The sequence below is a fragment of the Micromys minutus genome, assembly GCF_963924665.1.
Source record: "Micromys minutus genome assembly, chromosome: 14".
Lineage (NCBI taxonomy): Eukaryota > Metazoa > Chordata > Mammalia > Rodentia > Muridae > Micromys > Micromys minutus.
Window position 1 is genome coordinate 33,795,086 of NC_137983.1, and position 17,880 is coordinate 33,812,965.

Consider the following 17,880-nt stretch of genomic DNA (forward strand, 5'->3'; position numbering starts at 1 on the left):
ACACAGAGGGACGCCATCTGTGTGTGCAGACTTGTTTCAGAAAGTATAAAAAAGTTATACTCAGAGAAGCAACATCACCCTAGAATTTTTGTAATTTGCTGCTTTGGGGGAGGGAAAATTCTAGCTAATTACTATTTGAAAGGCACATTCTTATGGTACGAGGGGATTGTCTCCATATACCTGCTTACCTAAAAAAAGAAAAAACAAAAAAAACAAAAGAGCTAAGTAGTGCAGTAAGTAACAGAGGCCACTTGCAAGACTAAAATGTCAAAGCACCGGAGAGTAATTAATCCAAGAAGAAATGCATTGTGCCCCACCGTGTTTGCCCACCTTGAAGCATGGGCAATTATTAACCTCAGCTTACTCAGCTCAAGGTGGCAACGTCCCACTGAACAGGGACCTTCAGGGAGTTACAATGGGTGAAAAGCCCGAGAGAAACTTGTTTAATCCATAGTGTGTTATAAGCCGTCTTAAAGATGAAAACTTTTGGCTGGGCAGTGGTGGCACACTTTTTTAATCCCAGCCCTTGGGAGGCAGAGGTAGAGGCAGGTGGATCTCTGAGTTTGAGACCGGCTTGGTCTACAGAGTGAGTTCCAGGACAGCCAGCACTGCACAGAGAAACCTTGCTTCAAAGAAAGAAATGGAGGGAGGGAGAGAGGGAGGGAGGGAGGTAGTTCAGTAGGTAGATTGTGGACTGGCAAGATGACTGATCCTCTAAGGGCATCTTAATGCCCTGAGTTCAATGCTCAGAACCCACAAGAACATGGAAATGACTCCACAACGTTGCTCTCTAAACATCACACGCACAGAATGGCACATGTGCCCGCACACATCACACACAGCAATAATTTTCAAACGTTTATTTATTGTATCTTATGTGCACATGTATGTACCTGAGTGTGCTATGCACGAATCATGTACATGGTGCTCAGAAGAGGGTGTTGGAGTGGGTGCTGGGAACTGAACTTGGGTCTTTTCTATTACCCTAGTAATAATTAGAAAAACATTCCTCACTGAACATCAACTATACAAATGTCTCTTTGCTAAAGGTTGCGATAGAAATTCTAAGCAAGAACTCATGAGACATAACTTGTGCACTCTCGGGACTGCACTGTCTTGAAGAGACTAAAACATGGGCCAATGTTTTAATGTAAGGAGAGGCACACTGTACTACCCTCAGGAAATGAGGCATGATCAGGGCAGGACTATCACGGGACCTAGGCTCAGAACACTTCATATTCCAAGTTATTTGTTTCTTCTGTTAACTTCTCCTGAGCATCTACCTACCATGTGTCAAGTAAGAAGTTAGGTGCTTTTCTGGGAAAAACGAAGTAGGCAGGACACAAAGGACACTCGTGACTCGTGCACACTGAACTGAATTCACGGTTCTGCTACTAAACAGAGGGCACAGGCTGTAGTGAGAACCCGGATCTACACGGACCGGTATCATCAAAGGCAGTCTACTGCACACCTGCTCACCGAGTTCACACTGCACACCTGCTCACCGAGTTCACACTGCACACCTGCTCATCGAGTTCACACTGCACACCTGCTCACCGAGTTCACACTGTACAGCTGCTCACCGAGTTCACACTGCACACCTGCTCACCGAGTTCACACTGCACACCTGCTCACTGAGTTCACACTGCACACCTCCTCACCGAGTTCACACTGCACACCTCCTCACCGAGTTCACACTGCACACCTCCTCACCGAGTTCACACTACACACCTGCACACCAAGTACACACTGCACAGCTGCTCACTGAACTCACAGATGCACTCCTGAGAATCCAAGAGAAAAAAAAAGCCAAAAACAAACAAACAAAAATGCAAAAAAAAAAAAAAAAAAAAAAAAAACACTTATACTGCTGGACTTTTAGCATCTTGCACGCAGCCTAATATGAAATGTAGGTCATTAGTAGATGTCCAGTGATTCAAAGAGTCTCTAACTCCCAGGCATAGTCAAAGGCACGTATTCAAAAGAGCCTCGAAGTTTTTTAAAGATTGTATTGAATACACACAAACACACAGATACACAATAATCAAGTCAGCAAGTGTTAAAACAGTATAGGATAAAAAGATAAGAATTAATTTTAATCATTCCTGATTGTAGCATATGCAATTCCCTGTTTCCAGATTCTTTCTACAAGCTCATGGGAAGAGACCAATTGCTGGCTTGCCTATGGGGTAGCAGAGTATAAACTTCACTGTTGACACACGGGCCTTGGTCCATTTGTTACGCTGTGTATGAAGGGTGTGTACTTTCTCCCATGGAATATACCCAGCAGCATCCTCCCCAACGCAACTCGCAGCATGCATCCTTTCTAACACAACTCCACCTCTCCCTTAAACATGGCCAGAAAAGCTGTGTACTGCTCGAGAAGATTCTCTATACACAGTGCTTCCCAACACAAAGTGACTTCAAAATGCCACTAGAGAGGCTCATGAAGGCCCGAGACTTCCCATGCCCTGGTGTCAATCCCTGTGATTCGCTACAATACGGATTGGGGCTGATATAAAGTGTTAGAAGCTTTAATCAGATTGTATATGAATGCTGAAGATAAATGGCCATCTCAATCACTCTCTTCCCGTCCTTGGGGTCATGCTGTGTGACCATGTTCCTGGAGAGTCGGCACAACGAAGATGTGTCAGTTCCTCCAGCTAGCAAAGCCTTCTCAACGCTTCTGTGCATAGGAAAACAACTCCGCTGACACTGTCCCTCCAACACAGGAGCAGACTGAACAAGGAACAGCCTCATTTCTGGGCACCTCAAAAGAGGCAGAGAACTACATACCATGTAGTGGGTTAAATTGAAAGGTGGTAACATCAGAACAGAAATAAACAAAACAAACAAAAAAGCTCCCACTTTTGTAGGGAAACGTTTTCTTCGATTATTGGCCTTACCTGGACCCAGACCATGCAGAAACATAAGCCCACCTGTTTTCTGATTCCACCATCAAGTTCACTTCTGAGCCTGGGCCTAGGATTCTAATTGGGGGTCTCTTTGGGTGCTGCCTGTCTGCTGCTCTAATGAGACAAATGGCCGTTTGCTGCCCTGGTCGCTCAAAACTCCTAAGTCACGTCAAACTAGATTTGTATCTGCCCAGAAACAAAAGACACAAAGTAACTGGATTCCTAGGCATGTTAATTGTTTCCCCAGGTGCTGCTGCTCTCCTTTAGCTGCTTCCTGAAGGTGAAGTGTGCACACGCGCGTGCACACACACAGACCACGGTCCTTGCCTGCAGGTTTTGGTTTCCTAGCCAACAACCAGAAGTACTTGTCAACCCTCATAACCCTGCCCTGAACAAGGTGACCCAGAAACCAGGTAAGGTCCGTCCATCATCCTACGTTGTGTGAGTTTGTGGATGTAGGCAGCTGCCTTGGCAGATTCAGCCTTACCATCCCATGAGAAGGGAAGACAAGGAAGGCACATTAAATAAGCTCAGAGAGCCCGTCTTGCAAGACATTACAGCAAGAGGTTAAATAAGAGAGATAAACTACTCAGTAAATACTCAGTATAGGACATTGCAAAGCCAAGCCATTCCCCTCGGGGTAGGGGTCAGAAAGCAGGTGAATCCACTATGTAAGAAGAACACAACATGCAGTTGTGCATGAAGCAACCTTTGCCTAGGGGTTAAGCATACATAACACACCCGACAAAGCTGATCGTTAGAAGCAGTCTGACCCCAAGCATGGAAATCACATTACTCTTCCACAGTGCCTGAAGACGCCCCAAAATTTCAATCTTGGAAATCTATGGATAGCATCTTCCATAATTACCTATGTGTCCCATGATCGGTGGGACTCAGCCCTTACTCAGCTGGGCTGTGTGACCCCTAACCTTCTCATTCGCCTATAACTTGACTTCTGAGATCAGAGTACTTTGGGGTTCTTTGCCGTCTCTTCCTTAAAATAATTCCACATTCTGAGTTCCAGAATTCAAAGCCAGTTTATGGTCTTAAGCCTGTTCTTTATCTACTCACAGGGGACATGTAAAGAGTCAGAAGAAAATGCCAGCAACACAGGAGCACTGAGTCTGTTTCCCCAAGCGAACTAGCTTCTCTTATTTTTGCATGCCACTGCTTTGAGATTCTTTTTGCTTATTTGGTCTTAAAGAAATGGAACCCACAATCTCTGAGGTCCCCACCTTACTTGAGCTACATATAAGTCAAAGGTTTTGTTGTAGTGTATTGAACCAAGGGCTTCTGGATTCATCCTAGATGCTAATTAAAATCCTTCCTGAGTCATGTTGCTATGGTTACCCAGACTTCACCAAGTCCTATGACTCTTAAGTGAGAAGTCCTAGTTACTTTTCTAAGACTTCGGTGGTATTCCCAGGACTGATTCCTACAAGATAGGGGTCAACTGTCACCCTTCAGTGCCTTTTGCCTGGATATTAACTAATCTCAGTGAATTCTGGTCATTTCATGTCAATAATGGTGTTGGAGCCTCATCCGGTTGTATGAGGAAAAGAGCTCACTGTGAAGTCTCACACCTACAGGAGCTAATGTGGTAGGAGAGAACTGACCCCCACTGATTGCCCTCTGACATCAACACCTGTGCATGTGGGCATGGGCACACACACATAAATACAGGTAAAAAAATAATTTCGAAAGATAGAATTAGGCAAGTATAAGCATCCCATCTAAGAGACTCAAGAAGACCACAGGCGGCTTGCTCAACCCATAACTCTGAGCCAGAATACGAGGTTGAATCCAGATCTCCAGCAGCACCTAGGGCTGAGTCACACAGGCACAGCGGTAGGTTTTTCTCCCCTACCTTGCTCTGTTCTCTGTGCACTGGAAGGTTAGGAGCTGCACTACCCGTCCTGGCTAAGCTGCCAGGGACAGCTTCGACCCCGTGTAGATTTCTTCAGCTCTCAATTTGTTTTGTCATCTGTGGACAATAGCTGGTGATTCGTCTCTCCTGGGACTATTCTAAGAATAAGATGAGCTGTTATGCCCAACACCTGAAAAATCCATGCCCCCCCTCCCCCGCCAGCCCCATTGTAAGTACCTTATAAAGCGAACTAAGTTGCTGAATCATTCATTCCTTCTGGGAGTCACCAAGGGCTCTGGGAGGTGTCAATACTGCATGGTGGGTAGCCAACAGAATAGCAGAACAGAGAAGTGCTCATAACAAGGCCCTGTTAGATCACATCACAGCCTAAAACGCCACCTTGATGTTCAAAGCCAAGTGTCACAGGGACTTCTCTCTGTGCTCAATCCCCTTGTTTCTGACAGCAACCCAGAGGTTGCCACTCAAACAGAACACCGGGGGCAGCAGGAGCAGAGAGACCGTTTGGAAAGCCTGGCTTTTTTGTCATAGCAGGTCATTCCTCTCTCGATCAAGATCAGTTTTGCTTTCATCAAAAGGGGGGGTGGGAATCCTCAGAATTTGCATTTCTTTCACAGTTCAATAGCTTAGAGAAGACATCTATTTTCCTGGAGCCTTTGAAAGGTGTATGAAACTAGCAATGCTATGGCAGGGCAATGGAGAAAGCTGTGAGCTTTAGCATACTGGCAGCCAATGGTGCTCTCCAGTTCCCTTGAAAAACCCACATCAGAGGTGCTTCACCACCGGCCTAGCTTCCTTTGAAAACGTTGTCCGAGTGAAGGCCAATGCAGCAGCAATAGTTCATTGCCCACACGCTTGGCTTTAACCTACTTAATTCCTGTAGCCTGGCCCCTTTAGCCCTCTTGTCTCTGTTGCAACAGATGAAGTTTTAGAGTTTTTTTTTTTTTTTTTTTTAACAATACAAGAGCTACTTAGAGATCTGGGGAGTGGGCCCATTGTAAGAATGTAGCAAAAGGAGCAACACTTTGCTAGGGTTGTTTTGTTTGCAGGACTCACTCAGGTTAAGCACCACCGGCTCCATCACTGAACTTGGGTCCACCCCAGCTTTTTCTTTTTTCTTTCTTTTCTTTTTACAGTGCCAGAGACCAACCACCCAACCATGATGCCTTCCTTATGTCTGCTAGGCAAGGGCTCTGCTACAAAGCTACATCCCCAGTGCCCCTGGTGCACTTTGTCAAATTCATTTCAAATAGCCAGTCCACACACACACACACACACACACACACACACACACACACACACACACACACACACACACACACACCCCAAACCTGCTTTCTCAAGGCTAAGCTGGGCCTCTGGGAAATTTACATAAAGCACAATGGCCTTTGGGCAGACACTGGTGTCTGGCAGGCAGCACTCCAGAATGGGCCGGAGGCTTTCCTGAGAGGCAGCAAAAGCAAAGGTTTCTGGGAAAGGCCCTGCAGACTGTTTTTTTTTTTCTTATGACTCTTTCCACGTCAGCTCCAGGGTACTCACCTTGACTTTGGAGGTGGGGGAGGGGGTGAAAATGCCTCCAGTCTGCCTCTGTCCTTTGGGAACTCAAAGGCAAACGAAGCTGATTTGCTCATCCCAGAGTTAGTTTTGCTGTTCTGCCCAGAGGAGCCATCAACGGGATGGAGACGGTGCCAGGTAGAGGAGTTCGAATGGTCTGCGGTACCATTTTCCAACTCTCTCCCCCAACTTTGACTCAACAACTCCTGCCCCACCTCCTCCTCCTCCTCTATCCGGCACTGGCGGCTCCAAGCACCAGTCTGGTATCTTGGCCGCCTCTGGTCCAAGACAGAAGAGGAGTTGGCTGGTGGGGGACACTTGGCAGGGTCACCGGCGGCGGCAATGCCATTGGTCTGGCAAGAAGGAGTTAGGTTAGTAGGGACTCTAGAAAAAGGCTGGGGTCCGATGCTGCTGCCACCACCGGTGTTCCCATCGCTGTGGTCAATCAGAGGGGAGGCTGCAGGTGACACTGGGGACCCTCCCGGGCTGCTTTTGGACAGCTTGGGGGGAATGGCAGGTTTCTCTTTGGACGTGTTTTCAGTCACATTATGTGGATGGCTCTCCCTTGAGCTTAGCCCCTGCACAACCAAAGGCTCTTCTTCACTAGCGTGTAAGTCCTGGTTCAAAGGCCCACGTGGCCACTGCACCCCGACGGCTGAGTCAGGGCTGCTCAGATAAATAGTCCTGTGGTCCTCTTCTGGGTGCGCAGCAATGACAGTAATGGTGGCTGCCACCTGAGGAGCAGTGTTTGGGCTTTCCCTGTCCTGTCTCCAGCCAGAGGGTGTCTTCTGAGCCCAGGTGTCACCTGTCCATACTTGGCCAGCTGCGACCTGCTCTTTTTTGGGCTCAGGCCTCTGAGGTACCGGAGCGGCCTTCTTCCTCTTGGCACTTTCGGCGTAGATGGGTTCAGGCTGCACGGCTTCTCGAGGGAGGGTTGGGGGCTGGAGGTCCGCAGCTTGACCCACGCATTTGCCAGCGGTGATTGCGTGGCAGCTGGAGTCCTGCGGCTTCCCCGAGCCTGGCTCCTTCACCAGAGAGCAGTAGTCATTCTCCAGGTGTGGCGCGAAGGGGCTGCTGGTGCCACTGCTGCTGCCACAGGACAGACCATCTGAAGAGCTGGTAGCCTCTGAGTTCAGGGATGGCTTCTTGGGGCCCAGGCGGGGTGGGTTTGCTGTGGATACTTGGCCACAACACTCTCTGGGGAAGTTCAGGACCTGCTTTTCCTCTTCTGTCGGTCTTGTGCACGTTCCCTGCTCCCAGCATAGGGGTGAGCAGTCCCCCCCATGTCTGCCAGAGCCCTCAGTGTTATGCACAGCATTTTTGGATTCTGGACAACAGTCCAGAATGGAACAATACTCCCCACCTTCGCTGTCCCCTGAGGGTGAGCACCTTTGGTCACTGTCATCCTCTGAGGGCAGGGACTCCCGCAGGGGCTGTGGAGAAGGGCAGGGCCTGGGGCCTTTGGGGCAGCTGGATGTCATTCCTGCGAAGGCAGCTAGCTTCTGACGAAAGCTCTCCTGAGCAGAGGACAGCTCGTCCCTCCCAGCCTTCTCTTCCTGGAAACTCACTGGTTGAAAGGCAGTGTTCCTATCCACTTGGGCCTCCAGGTTATGCAGTCCGACCATGGTGTAGGCTGGGGCACAACGACTGTTGCTATCTGTGCAGGCAAGAGGGCCTGCAGGCTTCTGCATTCCTCGAAAGCTGCCTAGGAAAACTATTGGCCCTTCTTCCTGTTTCTGGAGCAGGAACTTGCCTGGGCTTCGTCTCCAGTTGACCTACACAGCCCCCAGGATTAAAAGAAAAGAAAAGAAAAGAAGAGTGTGTTATACTTGATCAGAGAAGGGAGAAGAGAAACAAAGTATGAGGCAAGTGATAACATCGTCACCTGTCTCAGAGAGCAGGCAGGTCTGTCCCAGCAGGCAAACAGTGCAATGCTCACCTTTGTCCTCCCCAGAGCTACAGTCGTAGAGCATCTGTCTTTCCAGATGCTGAACTACACATCCTACTCAGGGATGGTAATGCTTTTAGCTCACGTCTGTACTATAAGAGAAATCAGCAACCGAACCAGAAAACGTGAAGACTCACAAGCACTGGGTCAAACAACTGAATATAGTTTGAAATTCTGTTTAATGCTTCCTTGTGCCCACTGGTCACTGGATAATCCAGCTGTGGCACATTCCTGAAGAAACCAACCATAACTATTTTGTGTCTCCTTTCAAAACACCATTTTATTATTCTTTGTCTGCTACACGTATCTCTAAGTGCCACATATGCCTGCCTGGTACCCAAGGAGAACAGAAGAGGGCATCAGATTCCCTTGAATGAGAGTCATGGTCTGTTGTGAGCACACATGTGGGTGTGGCCATCTCTATAACACCCCCCACCCCACCCCACCCGTATAATTTTTAAAAGCACCCCATGAGTTGGTGCAGGCCAGGGGACAAAGGGATGGCTTCTGAGCTGGGTCCAGGCTTCCTGGCTCTTTGCTAGGCTCTCCTTTGAGCCTTGTCACACAGCTGCCCCTTCTTCAAGTTTATGGGGGTCACCTCAGCTCCCACTTGGTTGAGCAGCTGGACTAGTAGGGCAATAAAGCAAAGATGTGAGTTCATCATGCCTGTCAATCATTTTGTCAGTTACATTCTCGCTTTCTTTTTTTCCTTCCTGCCTGCTCCCATTTGTATAGATAGCTTCGTTTCAGGGCTTGCTGGCGGCTCCTTACCCTGGGGGATTCTGAATACAAAGAGTCACTGGCTTATATAGGTGAAAGTTGAAGGTGTCAAGACTGGCTGAGTGGATGGGTGTAGCCAGCACAAGGAAAGCGGAACAGCTCTCTCGAGAGGACAGAGTTTGCAGTTTGCGGCCACCCCAGGAAATGCCTCTCTTCACATAAACCTCACTTGAATTAAAACTGACCTTTGTTTTCTTGTGCATTCACACACCCTTCCTGGCCCATGGATCACCCTGGCTGAGGAAATCCAGGACCTAGAAGGGGTCATTGTGGAACAAGGGTTCTTAAGACGTCCCAGGCATGTAGTCTGAGAAACGCATCCACAGACAGCAGCCTCCAGCAGCCCTGGCCCACACACCCTCTCTATAATTATACCTTTCTAAGGCTTTCTTTCGGAAGAAGAAAGGTCGAACCACTGGGGATATAAATGTTTTTATGGTCCTAGATAAAGCTGGTGAAACCGACAAGTCAAAATTGGACGTATGGAGGCTGGAGAGATGGCTCAGTGGGCAAAACCTTGCTATGCTGTCGGGCATCCTGGGTATAGATCCCCAGAAATCTCCATAAGAGGCTGGGTATGGTGGTACAAGCCTGTAACACCAGGGACAGGGGAGTGGGCAGAGACAGGCAGAAGCTAGGGGTTCCTTGGACAGTCAATTTAGCTGAGAAACAGTGAGTTTCTGAAAGCTAAAATATAGGGGGTTGGAGTGATGGCTTAGCAGTTGAAAGCACTTGTTCTTCCAGAGGACCTAGGTTTGGTGGCTTCAAGCACCCATCTGGAATTCCAGTTCCAGGGGATCTGAAACCTCCTGCTGGCCTGTGCACGAATTATACCCATATGCAGACAAACTATTCACACTATAGCAGAAATAAACAAATCTTTAAAAGCAAAGAAACAAATGAATAGAAAGGTAGAGAGCAAATGAGGAAGAAAACCTGGAGGACCTCGGGCACACGCACAGGTACGTGCATGCACACACCCATACACACCTGCACACACATACGCATACACATTAAGAAGAAAAGCTACGAGTGTGAACATCGGCTGAGTGACCAACCATTATTATAAGTATTGCTGCTAATACTTTAGATGTGAATGTGCACCGTGGCTATATTTTTAAGGCGCTATCTTTTAAATAGATGTGCTTATGATCTTTATGACGTTTGGGAAAGGGAAATGGGTGGAGAGAGCAACGAAAATACTGGTCATGAGTGGATGGTGCAGAAGCTCCTGTGGAAGGGTACTGGGTGGACGGCAGTCACTGTACAATGGCTGTTGTTTCTTTAACTATCTAAAGTTCTAGCCGATGGTTTACAGCTTTTGTTTGTCTTTGGTTTTGCCTTCTCTTTTCTAAGTCAGGAGAAAATCTTGATGTATCTGGACTAATACATATTAGCCTAAAGGAAGACATAGAAGGGTGATGGCTGGAATGGCCAACCGTGGCTCTCAGGGAGCAGCATCCTCAGGGCAGGTGAGTAGGCAACTATCCCACAGGAATTCTTGCTCCGACAGCCCTCCTCGGCTACCTGCCAGCTACCTTGTGTTAGAATAGGAACAGCCCCTGTAAAAATACCAGCTGGGTTAGTCAGCCTCACCTTCGGGACTTCAACGCTCAGGCTGGCCTCGGTCCACAAGTCGGAGGTCTCGGAACTCATCATGGTGGGTTTGACGGCAATGGTGGGCTTGGAGTAGGCTAAGCCGTTCACACCTTCATCTTCTAGGCGGCAATTCTCGGGCCTGGCAGGCAGGCGAGTTCCAGCGGGTAGGCTGCTGGCTCTGGCCTTGGGATGGCCAGCTGTTAGCTGATGGTCGCTCCGCAAGCAGAAGCAGTTCTTGCAAGATCCGGGTTTCCAGATGTGCTCCACAAAGTCACTGCACGCAGACATTTTTGGGCTCTCGGGGTTCAGTCAAACGGTCTGGAGCACTGTGAGCCGATAAGGTGCGAGTTCATCTTGGGCCCGGCTCTCTGATGAGGTCTTGCAGGACGCAGAGATGAGTTCCAGATTAACTCCCTGGAGGGCAGATCATTGTCTGATTAGGAATGGTTAGGAGATATGTGCATTAGCAATAAGAGCCCAGTATGAAAATGGAGACAAGGAAGAAGGAAGTAAAGAAGGAAAGGCGGCCAAAGGGGAATAGTCCTTTTATTATGGAGTCTGTGCTCGGCTGTCAGAAGTTCTTTGTTGTTTTTGATATTTTTTAGGCAGCTCTATCAGAAACTTTACAAACCATCATTGCCCCCTTTCTCAAACAGAGAGCATAAAGGACATCCCAAGGCCTTAGAAAAACACTCAATAGTAAAATACTTGTCATTCAAATGTGGGGATCTGGGTTCAGATCTCCAGTACCCATTGAAAAGCTGAGCATGATGGTACACATCTGTAACCCCAGTACTGGGAGATGAAAACAGGAAGATCCCGGGGACTTGACTGACAGCAAGCCAGTCTAGCCAATCAGTGAGACTGGTTTGGTGAGTGATTCTGTCTCACAATAGTAAGTGTACAACCATAGATGGGGACGCCCAATGTCATGCCCAGCCTCTACATATGCAAGTGTACATGCATGTGCTCTCGAGCGCGCACACACACACACACACACACACCATTTTAGTTCCCCTCCCACCCAAACACAGTGTTTTAGATTCTGAAAGGAAAAGAGCCCTGAACCTAGTCCCTACAATCTTTCAGAATCTGGGGTGTCCAAAGCCTGGCACTGCCCAAGAACTACAAAGCAGTACCGCATATAAACTAAAGGGGTTACTGGCAATAACATGCAGGTTTTGAACAAGAACTAAAGAGGAACAGAAGCAGGCAGAGACTCTGAAATGGAAACTGTTATCCATGCTTCTGGGGAGAGGTGCTGTGCTGGCTTACCCCACAGGGGCACCTTGTCAGGATGTTTGGCATCACAGGAATTCTGCCCCCTCCCCTTGCTTAATCTACACCATTCAATTCGGGGCTGAGGTAAACAAAGCAGTGTGCCACATGCCAAGTTGGAAACAGAAGACAGAAATGCCTGACTCTGGCAGAATATGAGAGAAGAGGCTATCCAAAAGGTTACCCTAGCATACCCCTGGGGACAAGTAGTCACTTTGTCAAAGCAGCTCACGGCTTCTGAAAATAAATATAAAAGCCCCATTTGCTCCCAGAGACCTCAGTATATTTACTCCTCAGCAAGAGTTCAAAGGGTTACCCCATGGGAAGAACAACAACATCAACCAACCAAATCCTCCAGAGCTCCCAGGGACTAAATCATCAACCAATGAGCACACATGGAGAGACCCATGGCTCCAGGTGCATATGCAGCAGAGGATGGCAGTGTCTGGCATCAAAGGGAGGAGAGGCCTTTGGTCCAGTGAAGGTTTTCCCAATGTAGGGGAATGCCAAGACGCTGAGGTGGGGAGGGTGGTTGGGAGAGGGAGCACCTTCATGGAGACAAGTGGAAGGGGAGGAGGGATGGGAGTGGGGAGGATAACATTTGAAATGTAAATACAGAGACTGTCCAATTTAAAAAAAGAATTAAGAAAGAGTTCAAAGGGTTACAGCATTACCCAAATAATCCAAATAGCAACCCATAAGGTAGCCACGAATCACAACTGTAGGTGCAGATAACACAGCAAAGAGAAAGATCTGGCCATCCACACCAAGTTTGCTGCTTTCCACCCCCACCCCACCTTCACCTTTTTCAGGGCCCCAAGTCTGCTCAATACCCACTGCTCCTTTTTCTTCACTGAGGGTGCTTTAGCACCTTTTAACAGAGTGCTCTAGGAAGAAAATCTTGTGGAGATCCAGAGATGAACAGATTCTCCTTGAACTGGGAAAGTACTGTCCTTGGCGGGGGGGGGGGGGGGGGGTGTGTAGGGGGTGGGAGGGTACACTCCACCTCCTCTGGTGAGAATTTGCCCGAGGTTAATTCTCTCTAAGCAATCAACAGGACTAACCAGACAGAATCACCAGAAACTCCAAAGCTCCAAAGATCATTCCAGACTTCTTGTGGGAAGTTCTCCATCTCTCATCTCCCACACTCACAGGCAAGGTGCTTATCCAACAGGTATAGCAGCCAAGTGTACCCCTGCTCCAGCCACTTAATGAGGAAACAGCTTCCACGTTAAGCTAGATGAACACACACAGTCTGAAATCTGAATGCTCCTACAGTCAGAATAAGGTCTTTTCTTTAATGATGCTGGCTAGATTCTTCTCCCAGTACACCCGAATAGCCCATTCCTTCTCTGCCGGATCTTCCAAAAGAGGTCACAGGCTTTCAACAAGCAGAGGAATTACAACCAGGTTATGTCTCTCTCCTAGAGTCACCAACCTCGGAGTGCTAAATGCTTGCTGCTAACTTTTGTAAGGGATGCAGAGGCAAGGGTGGGAGTGGGTGGGTGAAGGAAATGTTTTGTTTTAGTCTTCATAGATGTTGACTTTGACATTCTAAGGACTCAGATTTGTGTGTGAAGCCCGACTAGACCTACTGTGTCACAGCAAAGCCACGTTCAGGGCTATGTCTACTGCAGGCAAGGCTCCAGTGCCCCTCTGTGGGTTCTGGGGAGAGAGAATGAACAAGAGCTGTGGAGGGGTGCTACCCAACCACTTCCTCAGAGGCTGCTGAGAAGTCACACTGATGCAGTCTGGAGTGGCCTCATCTCATTTCCTCTTCAGCAGGCAACGAAGAACACCTAGACACCCCATTTTCTAGGGCTCCCCTCCCTCTTTTTTGTGGCCATCAGCCTCTGACAGCCTGGAGAGTTTTGATTACTGTACTGTCCCGCCGGAAGCTACCTTGAGACCACTCACTCATTTATGAGCAGTCTTTTTTGCTCTCTCGCACGACTCGGACATTTTCTGCAGACTGACCCCAACATGGACCACACAACTGCCCAGAAACACAAAGGAATTTTTAGGGGAAGTGGCTGAGTAAGGTTAACAAAGGAAACCCTGGGCTGCCCACCTTCCCTGACTCACTGTGTCCTGTTAAAACTGGCTCCTCTGTCTCTGCAAGCAGATATTGCCGTCTTAGCTTTGGAGCTAGAACGGCCTCTTGAGTAACATTTCTTTGCTTGGAACCGGCTCCTGTTTGCTTTCAGGGAAAAGACGGTGAGCCTTGCAAACGACACTCAGAGCAGGAGTAGAGAGAGCCCTGGGTAGTGCCAGCTCTGCACAGCCTGGGAATGGCACCTTCCTGGCTCATATGCCTACCTCAGAAGGTAGGTGGGCCCTCAGAATTATGCAAACTCTCCCATTTCTCAGTGGGAGGCTGCAGTGTAAGATGGGGAAAAGATCTCAGCATTCTTTGTGATCCAAGTCGTGATAAAACAGCTTTGCCTCTGCAAACTTCTGCATTACGACTTACAAAGCTGAGCTGTCAGATACACTCCCACCGCATCTCAAAAACAATCCGAAGAATCAGGGTGGCCAGATCCTAAGTATCTGGGCTCCAAATACCCCTCATATTTGCACCCAAATTTGCTCATGCCTTACTTGATAGAATTCCAAAATTTTTCCATCTAAATAATATTGTTTCTTGTATTTTACAAAGAAAAAAAATTGCAAAACCCGAAAGGGTATAGTACGTGTGTATGGAAAGTATACAGATTAATGTGTCATGTTCCATTGGCCAGAGTGGGCTAGGCAGAAAGCAAGAATTGATTACCCTAACACCCCACCCCAGCCCCAGGACTGAGGGTATATTATGATGTTTACATACCTTTCTATTTTCTACTTTCTGAACAATCAACTCAACAGGAGGATGAAGCCTGCACAGTCTGAACCAATAAGGGGAGCAAAGTTCTGAGGGATCCCCTGAAAGCCAAATTGCTTTCCCTGGGGCTTCCTGTCACATCTCCTCAGAATGGGCTGTAAAGGAGGGCTGAGAACTGTGAGCAGTTAAAGCTTCGCAACCTGAGTCTGTACTGAATCCATTGCAAAAATCCTCATCCTTAGACCTTTGGGCTCTACAACCGGCTCTGCAAAACCATGGCTGAGCTTTACCTTGGAGTGCTGTGGGCTGAGAAAGCTCAACTGCCTCCATTCCCATTTCCAGGACTCACAAGTGGAGATCCTATTTTCCAAGTGTAAGCGTGCTCGCGTGTGCATGTGGGTGTGTGCGCCCGGCTGCAGAGGGGGTCATCACAAGCAAAGGTTGTGAGAGCTAGCTCCAGGTATGGAATGACCACCAAGGTTCATCAAACGGATATCACCTTCTTTCGGAGATTAGCTGCAGCCTAAAGGTGGTTTCCCTGGACCCCCAATTCGTCACCTCCGGATCTGGCCGGAGCAGCCCGGACGGCCTCTGCCCCTCTGCTTCTTTGACAATACTCATGGGAGAAAGCAGTTCCCAACACACAAAACAGAGCAGCCAGACCAGCAAGACCAGTAAAACCATTACAGCAGTCGATCACCCTTCCCGGAACTCCAAGGCAAAGTTTCCCGATTTCAAAGCTGGCGTTTCTCGAATGAATTGAAAATACCCCCCTCCGACTCCTTAGCTTTCCCGTTTCGGCGCCTGCACCTAGGGCACAATCCGGAGCACGAGGTTCTGATTCTCCACGCGCTCCGATCGGTCGCCTGTCACCCCGGGGGACGCCAGTAGGGGCTAGCCCGCCGGGCCACCACAGCGACTCCGCGAAAGTCCCTGGGCCGCCACGTTCGCCAGACAAAAAGCGGCGGGATCTGGAAAGAGAGTGGTGGACTCACCTGGGGGCTGCGCTTCCGCAGCCTCGCCGTCGGTGGCCCAGCGGTCCGCTGCCCCGCCGGACGCCTCGGAGCATTGTCTGTAGCGTGTCTGCGCGCAGTGCTTGCCCAGCCGCGGGCGGCTGACTTCTGCCTGGGCCCGGCGGCCGGGTGGCAGCTGCAAACGCGGCTCCGCCCCCTCCGCCTCGGGTGACGCCGCCCGCCGGGCTCCCGCCCGCACCCCCGCAGTCTTCACCGCTGCCCCGCGTCTCCACCAGGCCTGCGCGTCCGGCCACTCAGCTCGTCCCCAGCCCAGGAGGGCGGGCGATCGCCCCAGTCTAGGTCCTTAGGAACTCCTCATCGCGCCCCGCCCCCTCGCTCGCCACCGCGAGGCTCCGCCTCCAGCCCGAACCTTGGCGCCCCTCGACCTGGAAGCTGAGCCCCCCCCCTCCCCGAGCGTCCTCAACTCAATCCAAGCTCAGCGCAGTTCTGCTTGGAAGAGCTCTGGTTCTTCCAGCCATCCTTAACCACAATGCACAGATAGGTGTGTCGGAGTAGATGCATTCTCATCCCTCCACCCAGACGACCCTGGGAGACACTTGTGGGGAGGGAGAAAAAGGACGAAACACGGAAGAGAGGGGGTCGGGAGTACAATAGTAAGATCAAGGGCGGTGGGCTGTGAAAGGGGCGTGGGCACCTTCACTGCCACTTACCGTTGTCCTTGGAGAACCCTGAGCTGGCTGGAGCAGGGCTGGCAATACTTACTGAGAGATTTCAGGTCCTGCTCAGTTCCTCCTGTCCAGGCCTCTGGCAAAGGGCTCAGCACATCTCTTTGAACTTTAGCGTTTAACAGTGGAATGCAAGTGTTGGCCTGGAGGACCTGCCTTCAATCATGCTGGGGCACCCAGGTCCTCCACCTGTGTTTACACCGTTTCCACTGCGTGAGTCACTGGCTGAGATACAAGGAGTTCGAGATATTGTTCCTCGGGCAGAAAAAAAGAAAAAAAAATCTTTTAACTCCCAGGAGGAGAACCAGCCAGTCGCCTCCCTTTCTCCAGCTGCCTGAGTAGGACAGACATGCACCTTGCCCTGGGTGTTCCCTAGGAACCCAGGCACTGAAGTTACCTCTCAGTGCCAAGCCTGAGTGAAAAATGGAATCCTCCTCCATCCCACGCCCCGCCCCCCACATCTGGTTGCTTCCCTCTGTCCCTGGCTCTAAGGAGGCAGCACGGTGTAAGGAAGGTATCACCCCAGAACCCTCCATGCCCTCTTCTTTATGCGGTATTAGCACTGGCAGGGCTGTACAGAAGATGAAAGAGGGGGAGACGTTTTGGGTGGATATGGCTTTATGTAAGAAGGGGAAAAGGATTGTAAGGAGAGTTTACTCATCATCCAGTGTCCCTCGTAATGCATATGACCGCGGAGAGAAGGGAAAGAAGATGCAGGTGAATGGGAGTAGTACTAACATTCACGAAGAACCTGCGTCGTGCCAGGCAACGTCACGGGACGCGGTTAGCACATTTGATACAACGTAAAACAGGTCCAGAAGGGTCCTATCCTTTGCCAGGGCTCCTCAAGCGGTAGTCTTGAGATGGGAACCAGGAGCTGCCTGATTCCTGAGAGTCCGCCACGTTGCCCTGCCAACCAATGTTTCAACAAATGCATAAGGGAAACTCTGGTGGGACGCGTCAGCTCACTTACGAGGGACCAGAGGGGAAGGTGCCAACAAGCCGGCAGATACAAAATGATCTGCACTGGACAAACACAATCTGGACCCAAGAGGGGACTGCAGTTCAGTAACACTGGGCCCTCTCACAGGGTGGGGGGCGGGGAGTTGAGTCATTCATGGAGCTCAGGATTCAGATTCCCCACATCCTCCAGTTCTTTCTTTGTAAAACCCACGCCAAGGGGCATAGACACTTTCCAGGATAAATAAAGGCCATGCCAAGCACATAGTAAGACTCCTTACTCCCTTTACCTGATTTGTCCTCAATGCACAAACAGCCTAAAGAACATAATTAAAAGAAGTGAAGTTTACAGCACAGCAAGACAGCGAGACCACTGCGGTTCTACAGCATGACGCAGCAAATGAAGGGTTAACTTGGCATTTCTGCTCAATAAACAGTTCC

At 49.5% G+C, this 17,880-nt stretch overlaps 1 protein-coding gene across 1 annotated transcript in view; it reads right to left on the minus strand.

Annotated features, from left to right (window-relative positions):
• PRAG1 (PEAK1 related, kinase-activating pseudokinase 1) overlaps positions 1-15,889 on the minus strand; it is a 51,337-nt gene extending 35,448 nt beyond the window's left edge. Inside the window, exons 1-3 of the mRNA XM_080929003.1 lie at positions 15,776-15,889; positions 10,679-11,095; positions 6,340-8,129 (exon numbers count right to left, since the gene is read on the minus strand). Coding sequence (XP_080785129.1) covers positions 6,340-8,129; positions 10,679-10,969 — 2,081 coding nt within the window. The 5' untranslated portion in view covers positions 10,970-11,095; positions 15,776-15,889. The remainder of the gene's footprint in view (positions 1-6,339; positions 8,130-10,678; positions 11,096-15,775) is intronic.
• Positions 15,890-17,880: the final 1,991 nt, after the last annotated feature.